Raw genomic sequence first — 13,739 nt, forward strand, 5'->3', positions numbered from 1 at the left:
GTAAAGAAAATTTTGTCAAAATTGTATTTCTATAGAAAATTTTGTCAAAATTGTATTTCTAAAGAAATTTTTTTAAGTATCCTTTAGTTAGAGGGGAATATTTTGCAAAATCTACCAAAATATGAAGAATTCTACTAATCTACCAAACAGTAAAAAATCTATCATTTTTTATAATTTTTTTCACACGTATTTGTGCCAAATTTCGATTTGTACAAAACTGCAAAGACACCATTCTAAAAAATCTTTTTTCTTGGGTATTCAAAAAAATTTTCTCCTATAATTAAGTTTCTGCCGGCAAAATGAGAATTTCCGCAAATCCTAGACTAAAAATATTTTAAAAATTTTCTAAAATTCTCTCTCTGGTACAAAACTCTATGGAATATTTGGTGAATACCAAAAAACAAAAAATGAAATGAATTACCATTCCATTTCCCAAGTTGATTATTATACTTTAGGAATTGCTGTCCCCCATTTGCTGATGACCAACTGAATAACCACAAAATTAGTTATTAATTGCATTGTTATTGCCAGAGATGACTACCATCTATGGTTAGACCACACTAAATGGATATGCTCATAGCATAGTTTTGTGTTATTTTGAGCTCGAACAACAACATTAACAGCAGTTGGAATATGGTGTATGGAGATGAGATGGTCTATTCCAGGGTTATGGGAAGCCATAACCAGATACAAATGCAGATGCAGAACTACAAACAAACCAAATTAAACGAAGTGAAGATTAAATTATGTTGTGGACACATTATTGGATTAAATTTCCAAAGCTCAATGCCAGTGTGGTTGGGAGGACATAGTACGAGTACAGGCTGCAAAATAAAAGCTCATGGAGTAGCATAAAATCGATGAGGTGGATAAATGGGTGGCTTGGATTTTAGTTTGTATGTTTTTTTTTTGTTTGGGTGGGTGGGAGTGCACTTTCGTTTTATTTTTTTATTTTTTTTTTGGTTAATCTCCTCATGTATACTGCTGAATTGGCTCCTGTGGAGCACATCATCTGTTTTGGTTGTTTGTGCTAATTGAGTATAACTAACTACGTTTGATTTTAAATGACTTTAATTAAACTGAAATTGTGTTAACCTACAATAGTTGTTGACCAATGAAGAGGAATGACTCACTCGGGCAAAATTTCCGAGATTTATGGATTTCCTCCATGGCTCTTTTACCTTTCCGTATGATGACTACAGCTATAGCTACGGGTGAATGCAAGTTGTATGCATGACACCATGCACACCAACTTACATTATAACCGATTCTCATACAGGTGAATTCGAGGATTCCGTTGATGCTCCCTGATTATGTTCAATGCCTATTAGGCTACCACTAATGCCACTTGCTATGCTGCCCGTATCCGATAGGCCCATATTACTAAGACCACTTATACCACTCATACGATCTCTACTGCCGTTGGCCGTCGATGAACCATAGGTTGAAGCTGTGCCACCTATATCGCTGATACTTTTGACTCTTCGATGTTGTTCATAGAGTAGACTAGAATCGATGGGAGCCTCAATACCTGCACTAGCTGGTGGAGCACTTATACGATGGGTTGCTGTTGCTTGGGGATGAACATAGAATTGTTGTTGCTGTTGACTTTGCTGATAGTGTTGCAATTGCTGTTGGGATATTGATGTTGAAGGCGTACTAGTGGGAGGTGGTGGTGGGGCTGTTGTGGGTGGTGGGTAATGATGATTACTATAGTGTGGTTGCTGCTGCTGCTGCTGTTGATGATAGTTAAGATGATGCATTTGTGCTCCATGAGGATGAGAACCTACAGTGGCGTAAATTCCTCCGCCCCCCTCTGAGCTGCTAAACGATGGTGTTGGGGAGGTGGAGTTCCCAAGAGAGGTGCGGTCACCAATTGAGCTACCGCTGCGGGATGATTTTGCATTGAAACGGAAGGCTTTTGAGAGGGAACTCTACAAGGGGAGATGAGACAGAGAATAAAGAATATTAGAAAAACTTGTATAATTAAGTAAATAAAAAAAAAATTAATAAAAAAGGGCCTAAATAAATAAATAATAATAAAGTGCTCTCAAAAAAAAATATTATTGGCAAAAACAAAAAAATTGAGCCATTTGCCGTAGAGAAATTTAATATCAATTGAAAACTTTATTTCATGATATTGATCTATTCTTTAGGCATGGTTAGGTTAGGTTAGGTGGTAACCCAATGTATCAGGCTCACTTAAACTATTCAGTCCATAGTGATACCACATTGATGAACTTTTCTCTTATCACTGAGTGCTGCCCGATTCCATGTTAAGCTCAATGACAAAGGACCTCCTTTTTATAGCCAAGTCCGAACGGAGTTCCACATTGCAGTGAAACCACTTAGAGAAGCTTTGAAACCCTCATAAATGTCACCAGCATTACTGAGATGGGATAATCCACCGCTGAAAAACTTGTTGGTGTTCGGCCGAAGCTGGAATCGAACCCACGACCTTGCGTATGCAAGGCGGGCATGCTAACCATTGCACCACGGTGGCTCCCAAAAATTGGGCTTTAACACTGTCTAGAGAATAGGGAATAACATAGTGGACTTCGCTAGTCTTTACTCTTTCATACCCAAGGCGCATGTTAATGAACTACATAACAACTACAAAAAACATAATCTTCGATAATTAGGTACACACAAAAAATTTTTTTTCTGATTCAATCACGAAATTAATTGATCCAATTAATTTTTTAATTGAAATGTCTTCAATCACGAAAATGATAGTATCAATCACAGTTTTAATTGGGCATAGAAAAAAATCTTGATTAAAAAATTAATTGAATTCATTACCAAATTTCAATTAATTTTTTAATTAATTCAATTAAAAATTTAATTGATGTTGATTGCAAAACTCAATTAATTTATTAATTAAAAAAAGGTAACTATTTTCAATTACCTTTTGAATTGGCTTAGAATTTTTATTTGGATTAACAATTGATTGTTTGAAAAAAAATTTAATTAAAAATGTAAAAAAATGTTAATCACTTTTTTAACTGACTTAGTCTTCCGAATTTGATTAAAAGTTTATTGTATCAATTAACTTTTTAATTAAAAATTTTAAAATTTTCAATCATTGACTTAATTAACTTAATGTTTCTATCTTGATTAAAAAGTTAATTGTACCAATTAATTTATTAATTGAAAAAATTTTCAACTTCAATTAACTTTTTAATTGGAAATATTTTGGTGATATTTTTTTCTGTGTAAATAAAAAATTAAGACAGTATTTAGTCACTAAATAAAAATAATGTATACTCAGAAAAAAATTGTTATTAGCAAAAAACTTATATTGAGCCATTTCCCCTAGGGCAATTCAATGTCAAATGAAAAATTTATTTCATGATTGAATCAAATATCTTTTTGTTTGTGTATCTTTTATTTAGGCATATAATTGGGCTTTAATATTTAATTTAATAACTACAAAAAAAAACATAATCCTTTTATTAATAGTTTGATGTAATTACCTGTGATCCTTTCCATGCCGATATCTATTTATGTATATAGTGTGTTGAAATAGTGTTTAATGAATAAAGATAAATACAAGAAAAAACAAGAACAAAATTATTAAAGATGTTATGCCGTAATTATTTTGTTATTTAACTTTATGTTGTTGTTTTTGTTGTTTTCAATTTAATTTTTTTTTTTTAACAATTGTTGTAAAAGTAAATAATTGTGTATATGTATAATGAGTTGTGTGTGTGGGTGTGCATTACCACATGCAGTGTTACATGTTCATATTGTAATTGAGTGTGTGTTTGTGTGTGGATATTCTCTGTTAAATTAATCTTTTGTATTTGTGGCAAAATCATTTTATTTTTCAATTTACAAAAAGAAGACACAAGAAAAAAAACAGAATTATAAATAAGTTTAATTGATTTCATTAATGATCCGGCACGTAAATCATGTATATCAATTTATTATTTATAGTCTGATTAATATTCACATTGTGGTATTAATCTTTTAATATTTGATGTGTTCAATTGAAAGGCACTTACTAAGAAATTACTGTGGTCAGTAGCAGGGTTTGGTGTACTTCAACTTTCAACCACTGCATTGATAATTGTGACTATTTATATTGCATTCGATTTACAGAAGATTTGAAAATAAAAGGAGGTCTCTTGTTATTAAGCATCACTTAGAACAAGTATATACGGCCGTAAGTTCGGCCAGGCCAAATCTTATTTACCCTCCACCATGTATTGCGTAGAAACTTCTACGAAAGACTGTCATCCACAATCGAATTACTTGGGTAGTGGCATCTTAAAACTTCTTAACATCGTTTTCTAAATTGTGAGTTAGTCCATACGAGACATATATTACAAACAAAAAAGGTATGAATAGGTACGTCTACAAATAATTACGAATCGATATGGGCTTTTGCACGGTACGTAGATTAACATTATTTTGTAATGACAATTCGTGTTATGAAAAAATAAAAAGTAGTGAAATAAGTGCTGGTATGGTAATAATACATTGGTTTTAAAACTATCATTGCCGAAAAAATTGGTCTAATTCTTCTGGAAACTCTATCAATATTGGTTCCTCTTCATCATGTTTTCTGATATAAATTAAGCCACGCATGCTAAAAGCAGTTTTAATTTTTCTATCACGTTTTAGCTTTAATGCGGATTTTAATATTCCATAGTTGTGAGGTGTTAAATTTTCATGGATATAAACAGGGACTGTGCTCTCTAGACCAAAATCAGACAAATTTATAGGTCTCTTATTATATTTTCGGTGTTTTGCTGCTTCTTTTAAAATCAAATTTTTATTAGAAGGGGTGTGAAGTTTTATGTAAATGGCATCCTCAGTTTGAAAACTTTTCCTCACTGCATACTTTCTTATCCTGTCGAGCCGATAGATAGATTCTATTTTTGGTACGGGAATATTTAGCGTCCCACAAAATTTACTAAATATTTCAATAAGGTTTTCATTTTCTTCTTTGGGAATTCCAGTGATACGCAGTCCACTAGAAACTACAGAATTTTCTTTTGCTAAAAATTTTCTTTTAAGCTGGACAACTTCATTTTCTAATTTATCCAGTTTTTTATAATTTTTTTTGCTTTCCTCTACTCGAGATTTCAGTTCATTTATATCCTTTTTCACAACATTTATTATGGAATCCAGTTCCGACAGTATACGCTGCTCACTTTCTTTTATCAAGTTTCCCATCGACTTGATTAATTCACCATTCAATTGTTCTGTTAGTTTCTCAAATCGTTTGTCTATTATTTGAATAAATTTAAGTGGAGATTCCATGGTTGTTAATTTGGGTGTACTTATTGCACGATCGAGCAGTCTATGATGTAGAGACTGATTGAGTCGTGATGGTGTGGAAGGATCCATTTTATCTTATAACAGCTTGTGTATTTGCGTTTGTCGCTTTTATTGTGTTTTCACTATTGTGAATTATTTGATTTGGCAGTAATGTTCTTACTGGGGGTGTTCGTGTGACTCGATACTCGCACTCGGTATATGTATGTTAGTCAGCAACTGTGCAACAACTAGCCAGTATTTTGCCAGAAAGAGGGCAGCTGGTTTTGTTTTTGTGGTTGCAATTGAGTGGTTTTTGGTTTGTGATTTCCAGTGAAATTCACAAAAATGTTAAAAATTTATTATTATTATTGTGCTATAATCACCAAAAAGTGCTTCCAACCAACATCTACGCGTCTTCTACCAACAATGTGCCGCATCCCCGTCAGGCCACTATATCACGAAAATGCTTGCGGAAACTTTTATTCGATTTTGTTTCGGCCGCCCAGAAAAACACGTACGTTCAATATCCCACAACAGAGGTATTTTTGTGTGATTGGGGATCGATTTATCTGAGGGCTCTATATAAAACTATAGACCGATATGGACCTATTTAGGCATGGTTGTTAACGGCCATATAATAGTACAATGTACCAAATTTCAACTGACTCGGATGAAATTTGCTCCTCTAAGAGGCTCCAAAACCAAATCTCGGGATCGGTTTATATGGGGGCTATATATGATTTTGGACTGATATGGACTACTTTTGGCATAGTTGTTAAATATCATATACTACCACCACGTATCAAATTTCAACCAGATCGGATGAATTTTGCTTCTCCAAAAGGCACCGGAGGTCAAATCTGGGGATCGTTTTATATGGGGGTTATATAGAATTATGGATTGATATGAACCAATTCCTGCGTGGATGTTGGATACCATATACTGACATCACGTACCAAATTTCAACTGAATCAGATGAATTTTGGTCTTCCAAGAGGCTCCGGAGGTCAAATCTGGTGATCGGTTTATATGGGGGCTATATATAATATTGGCCGATATGGACCAATTTTTGCATGGTTGTTAGAGACCATATACTAACACAACCGGACCGGATGAAATTTGCTTCTCTTAGAGGCTCCGCAAGCCAAATCGAGGGATCGGATTATATGGGGGCTATATATAATTATGGACCGATGTGGACCATTTTTTGCATGGATATTAGAGACCATATACTAACACCATGTACCAAATTTCAGCCAGATCGGATGAAATTTGCTTCTCTTAGGGTCCCTGCAAGCCAAATTTGGGGGTCCGTTTATATGGGAGCTATACGTAAAAGTGGACCGATATGGCCCATTTGCAATATCATCCGACCTACATCAATAACAACTACTTGTATCAAGTTTCAAGTCGATATCTTGTTTCGTTCGGAAGTTAGCGGACGGACGGACATGCTTAGATCGACTCAGAATTTCACCACGACCCAGAATATATATACCTTATGGGGTCTTAGAGCAATATTTCGATGTGTTACAAACGGAATGACAAAGTTAATATACCCCCATCCTATGGTGGAGGGTATAAAAACTTATTTCAAATTTTGGCTAATCTATAAAAATGTAGAAGTTCATTTTTTTGGATTATCGTTTTCCAACGGAATAATTTAATCGAATAATTTCCATTGCAAGTCTCTACTAAAATTTCAATTTCATGATTTATTTAGTTTTTAATTCTATCCATATGGCCTTATTGCAACTTTCATTTGCCTACTAGTTTTTATACTTGATACGCTATCTTATTTGAAATCAGTATTTAATGTGGTATTTGCGGTGTGTGTGTATGCGTCTGCATGTGTGTGGGTGGGTGACCTCGTTTCAAAGTTGTCATTGACAAATGATAAACAATTTTATTTCTGAATGAATTTTAATTAAAAAAACATTCGATTTAAAATTGAAAACAGATTTAAAACATTTATTTTAAATTTTATTTAGTTTATTCTTTATTAAATGAATTTTAACCATTCTCTTTATTGTGCTGACTGTGGGTTTGACAATGTTTTGTTTTTTGTTCATATTCATTTTGGTGCCTCTTCGAGTACAGAAGAGGGATGTGTGAGTCTATAGCTACCTCACTATAATATCATGGTATATGTTCTTTTTTCTTATAAATTTTGCTAGTTGTTCGTTTGAATTCATTGGAAGTTATTTTTGTTTATTTTTTTTTTTATTTTATTTATCGACGAATTTTATTAAATAAAATTTCTTTAAATTGTTATGAGATTTTTGTTTTGCTATAAGTTTTTTGTTTTTTTTTATTAAATACATTTTACTATTAATGCCTATATATCATATGTGAGAGTGTTTTTGTTGTATCTCTGTTTATATATACGTGTTCAATATTTTTTTTTTCTTTTCTATTTTTTTGTTTTTATATAAATTATTTATATCATTCACACATAAACGAAAAACAAATAAAATAATACCAGAAACGATAGTATTGCATCTATACCACACATATGTATGTATTTATTTATATCTTTTGTATACAAAATCCATTTGAATCTTTGTTTTTAACAATTGATTTTAATTTAGTTATGTTATCCAGAATATTTGTTTGCTTTTTTACCAAAAATAAATATAAATAAAAAATAACATTTATTTATTTGTTATGTTTTTTCTTCCAGATTTCTGTAGTTAGAATTTATTTTGAAAACATATCCTATGAATGTTGAATGTTGTTTGGCTATTTCAAACGTGTTAGTGATTTGCTTTAAAAAAAACAAAAATTGGCAACAAGTTTGTTTAGTAGTGTTTTGTTTGATTTGGTATTTGGCCAAAAGGAAGCTGTTTTTTATTCCCTAGATTTATAGTTTTGTTTATTTTTACTATCAATGCTATTTGAAATAAAGTTTTAATTTTGAAATTATTTTAAAATCATCATGCAATTTATTTACTAAATGTTTAGTTTTAGACAAGCAGAAAAAAAATTGTAATATTTGTTGTGATGGTATGTATTTGATTTTAAATCAATATTATATATATAGACACAAAAATGCATGGGAGTATAAAATATACGATGTGAAAAGAATTGAATAATTAGTGCTCTTTGAATATTTTCAGTGAATTCCTATGATATTCAGAAAAGTTTCTGGTTGGTCCCTTAAAAAATTTGGTGGGTGAGTGGAACGAAATCCATACATTGCCACCTTCGGTAAGAAGAAATTTAAAGTGAACATTGTGAAAAGCAAACCGGCTTCATTTTACAATATCTGGGAGACTTTCACTTGTCTGACCATTTTATAAATCAAGTTCTATCATTTCCATTCCCGGGGGTCTACATTTTAGGCATGCTGCAAAAGTTCATGGCTCTTCCTTTTTTGGTTTTGTGATATTTGGAAGACAAAAGGCGTCTTTCGCCTGCCCCATGAAGTATGTAAATATTTTTTGAATTTCTGTTGAATTTCTGGCTTGAGCTAGTCAAGTCCGTTCATCTGATGACGGAATTGAAAACTCTTCTAAAGTACTTCTCTGTGCTGTGTGGTAGTGAGCATTTCAAATAGACCATACAAGATGGCTGATATGTATTGCAAACAACTTTAAGCTGCTATCCATTTCAAAATCGATCGTCTTACAGCTAACAGATTTATTCCAGTGACAGTTCATTTTATTATTTACAAGCTTACAAAAGCATTTTGATCTATTGCATTAAGAAATAAAATTATTGGTGATGGAATTCAATCATGATTGCTGATATATTTGGCTGGATAACCACACATGGTAATTGCCCAGTAAAAAAAGCGTCGCCAAAAAAATAGTGAAAATATTCTTTTTGGATCCGGAAGTGGTGCACAATTGGCGCAGAAGCGATGCATTTAACATGGGTCTCCTATGACAAGAGGGATACCCACCGTTTCAACAACCGTTGCACTGAATTTGCATTACATCTTAAGGTGTGATGCGAATTCAGTGTTTTGGATGTGAATTAAAAAATGTTGTGCTAGTTTGAGAAATAAATAATTTATTTAAATAATTATAAATAATTTATTTATTTTTATTTATTTTTTATTTATTTATTAATTACATTTACAATAAAATTATAAATATAATTGTAAGCTTTGACTGCTAGGGTCTTAAGCTTGAGTATGATTTTTAATGCATTCTAACGCTTGTTTGAAACGTCTGACATCAAATATTTTCAAAAACTCGTAATTTTTTTCCAAAATGGATTCAGCATTTATTTCGGCACATTTTAAATAATTTGTACCATTTTATTAATACTTGATCTGGTTTTAACCTATTTGAAACAAAAAAAGTTAAAATGTCCCATTAAAAATACGAAAAAAAACCAGTTATAAAAAAGTGACTCAAATTTACTTTCTGTGGAGTCAAAATAAAGAACATCGGAACATTCGGAGGATATTTTTGGAAGTGCTTTTAAAGTTGTGCCTTTAGAAGAAGAGCCACCGTGGTGCAATGGTTAGCATGCCCGCCTTGCATTCACAAGGTCGTGGGTTTGATTCCTGCTTCGAACGAACACCAAAAAAGTTTTTCAGCGGTGGATTATACCAACTCAGTAATGCTGGTGACATTTCCGAGGGTTTCAAAGCTTCTCTAAGTGGTTTCACTGCAATGTGGAACGCCGTTCGGACTCGGCAATAAAAAGGAGGTCCCTTGTCATTGAGCTTAATATGGAATAGGGCAGCACTTAGTGATAAGAGAGAAGTTCACCAATGTGATATCACAATGGACTGAATAGTCTAAGTGAGCCTGATACATCGGGCTGATACCTAACCTAACCTAACCTTCGAAGAACTTGTACAATTGCTTGTTACCGTGATACTGGCAGTATTGCATCGCGTCCAAAAAGTAGACGAAAAAACGGTAATAGAACTAGAAATTATCTGAAAAGTGAAAACTAAAGGGTGGTTAAATTGTAAGGACCGATGTTGAATGTGAACCACATCTAAACGCCAAGTTTTTTCCCGAATTTTATTTGACATTTCTCTATTTCAGACTTACTCAATTTGAACCATGGATGTCGTGAATGAGTAGAATGGTTCCCAGAAATGGCAACAGTGGATGATCAATTTTCGAAGGAAATCATCTTCAGTGATGAGGCACATTTTCACCTCAGTGGATTCGTCAATAAACAGAATTGCCGCATTTGGGCGAATGAGAATCCAAGAGTGATTGTCGAAAAACCAATGCACCCACAAAGAGTGACTGTTTGGTGCGGTTTATGGGCAGGCGGCATCATCGGGCCCTATTTTTTCCAAAATGAGGCCGGTCAGGCAGTTACTGTGAATGGTGTTCGCTATCGTGAGATGATAACGAACTTTTTATGGCCCGAATTGGAAGATATGGATGTGGACGATATGTGGTTTCAGCAGGACGGTGCCACTTGCTAACGAAACAATGGCCCTTTTGCGCAAAAAATTCAATGGCCGTGTTATCTCACGTAATGGCGATGTCAATTGGCCGCCAAGATCATGTGATTTGACACCGTTGGACTTTTTTCTTTGGGGTTATTTGAAAGAAAAGGTGTACGTCGATAAGCCAGCAACAATTCAAGAGCTAAAGGATGAGATAATTCGGCACATTAACGGCATAGAACCTCTATTATGCCTCAGCGTCATCGAAAATTTGGACCATCGGATGAAGGTGTGCCACCGAGGTCGCGGCGCCCATTTGGCCGATATTTTGTTCCATACATAATTGAGTAATACCAATATATCATAATAAAATAAAATTACAATAATTTCCTGAATAGTTTGTGTTTTATTCAAAATCAACATCGGCCCTTGAAATTTTAACCACCCTTTAGATTTGAACGAAATCCTCGCCTAATGAGCTGAACATATGGAAGTTCTCAAAATTGCAAGAGTTCATCGATGGACAAAATCAAGTTAGACTGGAAAGAGGCAAGGCGTGGGTTCACTTGCACGAAAGTGGTTACCCAATTTGGTTTCTCCAATGACAAACCATTTCTAATTGAACAGTTTGTAAAAAAAAACAAAATGATCGGATTTACTTGCAAAGAAGTCAGCCGAAAATTTACACCTTTGATTGGCAAATGGTAATAGTGTTGGCCATCGAACTGGCCAAGGGTTACTTTCCGAAGTTATCCACCGATATAATACCGAATACTATCAGGAAAATGTTCTAAAGACAGTATTGAGCTGAGATTGATTTTTACTCAGTACGAGGGAAACTCTAGGGTTTGCAATCCACCCGATAGTTTTGATGTTATACGTACTCAGAACGTTTTGACAAACAAGCGCTATTTTGTGTCCTTTGCAGCAATTTAGAAGATTCATATCGCCAAAAAATGCAATTAAATCGTGAAGATTTTCATGCTATTTATAACATTTGGCGAGAATAAACACAAAAACAGTGCATCGATAAACTCAATTCGATTTTTAGCGATGAAGCTAAGGTCCAGTATTTATCGATGGTGAATTCAACGGAGGTCGTAGTTCACTCCAAGATGAAGGTCGTCCAAAATCAGTTGTTGTTCCGGATGCTGAGACCGAGACAACTATAGGTATTAGTAGGACCAGGATATATTCAAGATTACTCCGAAAATACGATTACGGTACTTCGAAACACCTCTATGACATTGTGATAGGTGATGAATCGTGGATTTATGCCTATGAGTTTGAAAGTAAACAGCAGTCGACTGTATGGGTGTTTCAAGATGAACCAAATTTAATAAAAGTTGTTCGCGAACGAAGAACTTCCAAGAAAATATTTAATCGTTAATTCTGAGTAGTGAACAACCATTTGTTTTACAGTTATCTTCCAAGAAAACAGGAAAATCAATCGCCTAAGACGAGTGATCCAATTTGACCACAGCATCGACTCAAGACCTCAAAAATATAATTCGTGAGGCTATCGAGGACATAGTATAGTCACTTTATGATTTGAGAGCATTTCATGAAAAGAATATGGTCCTATAAACGTGGTCATGGTGGGCATATCTAAGGTAGATATTTCTTTTCGTTATTAACGACTTCATTATGATATAAACAACCATTCAGTTATCTAAAAAATAAAACCAGTTTCATGTTGGTTTGGAATGGTTTCTTATCATATTATTTCGCGAACGTATACCACTGGCCTCTTCAAATTAGGCTATATATGGAGTTGTTTCCTCCTGTAGCTACATTGGTTTCTAATTCAGATTACCCATGTATATGTACTTTTTTGAGATTGAAATATTTTTGAAATCAGGCCGTAATGAAATTCCGATGAATTTTGTTTTGGGTTGATTTAATACTCAGAATTCAAATTGACATTGGACTAATTTTTTTTCTCAACCTAATAGATGCTAAATTAAGCCATTTCAAATAAAATAAAAAAATCCACATTTTAATTATATTTTTGTTTTATATATTCCTAAAAAAATGCCACATTGCTAGGAAATCTATGAAAACTTAAATAATAACAACACCTATATGGCTTGGTGGTATATGTTACCACTATTTTGAAGACCTTGAGGAAAACTATTTTAATCAAGGGATAGAATTGCTAGAAAAGCGTTGGACTAAGTGTATTGAAGTTTCAGGAGATTATATTGAAAAATAAAAATATTTTTGAAAAACTAACTATTCTCTTTCATTGATAGGCTAAGAAGTTTCCGATCCGCCCTCTTATTTCTTTTCGTTATTAACGACTTCATTATGATATAAACAACCTTTCAATTATCTAAAAAAAAATCAATTTTCGTCGAAAATAAAACCAGTTTCATATTGGTTTGGAATGGTTTCTCATCGTATTATCTTGCGAACGTATACCCCCGGTCTCTTCAAATTAGGCTATATATGGGGCTGTCTCCTCCTGTAGCTATATTGGTTTCTAATTCAGATTATCCATGTATATGTACTCTTTTGAGATTGAAATATTTTTGAAATCAGGCCGTAATGAAATTCCGATGAATTTATTTTGGGTTGATTTAATACTCAGAATTCAAATTGACATTGGGCTATTTTTTTTCCTCGACCTAATAGATGCTAAATTAATCCATTTCAAATAAAATAAAAAAATCCACATTTTAATTATATTTTTGTTTTATGTGTTCCTAAAAACATGCCACATTGCTAGGAAATCTATGAAAACTTAAATAATAACAACACCTATATGGCTTTGTGGTATATGTTACCACTATTCTTTTTATCATAGCTAACATTTAAAGCATATATGTAAGTAAAATGTAAATAAATAAAATTTAAAATTTAAACTTACCCTTAGACTCCCTGTTGAACGACGATCTGTTGAGGCATAGTGTTGAAGACCTCCTGGCCCCGTTAGCGGAACTATACCACAACCGGAACGTATACCTTGACCCAATGTAGTTCTAAACATACAGCATCACAATTAGGCAACATCCGCATTAGCATCAGCATCATCAACGAACAAAAATACAGACACACACACACATATACATTCACATCGAATGCACAAACCAAAAGA

General features: G+C 33.5%; 1 protein-coding gene across 1 annotated transcript in view; it reads right to left on the reverse strand.

The window, feature by feature from the left end:
• Nucleotides 1–302: 302 nt before the first annotated feature.
• Liprin-gamma (liprin protein kazrin) overlaps nucleotides 303–13,739 on the reverse strand; it is a 94,023-nt gene continuing 80,586 nt past the window's right edge. Inside the window, 3 exon segments of the mRNA XM_075313092.1 lie at nucleotides 303–1,934; nucleotides 3,477–3,500; nucleotides 13,512–13,623. Of these exon segments, the coding sequence (XP_075169207.1) occupies nucleotides 1,272–1,934; nucleotides 3,477–3,500; nucleotides 13,512–13,623 (799 nt within the window). The 3' untranslated portion in view covers nucleotides 303–1,271.

This window comes from Haematobia irritans, chromosome 5 (assembly GCF_050003625.1).
Source record: "Haematobia irritans isolate KBUSLIRL chromosome 5, ASM5000362v1, whole genome shotgun sequence".
NCBI classification, from domain to species: Eukaryota; Metazoa; Arthropoda; class Insecta; order Diptera; family Muscidae; genus Haematobia; species Haematobia irritans.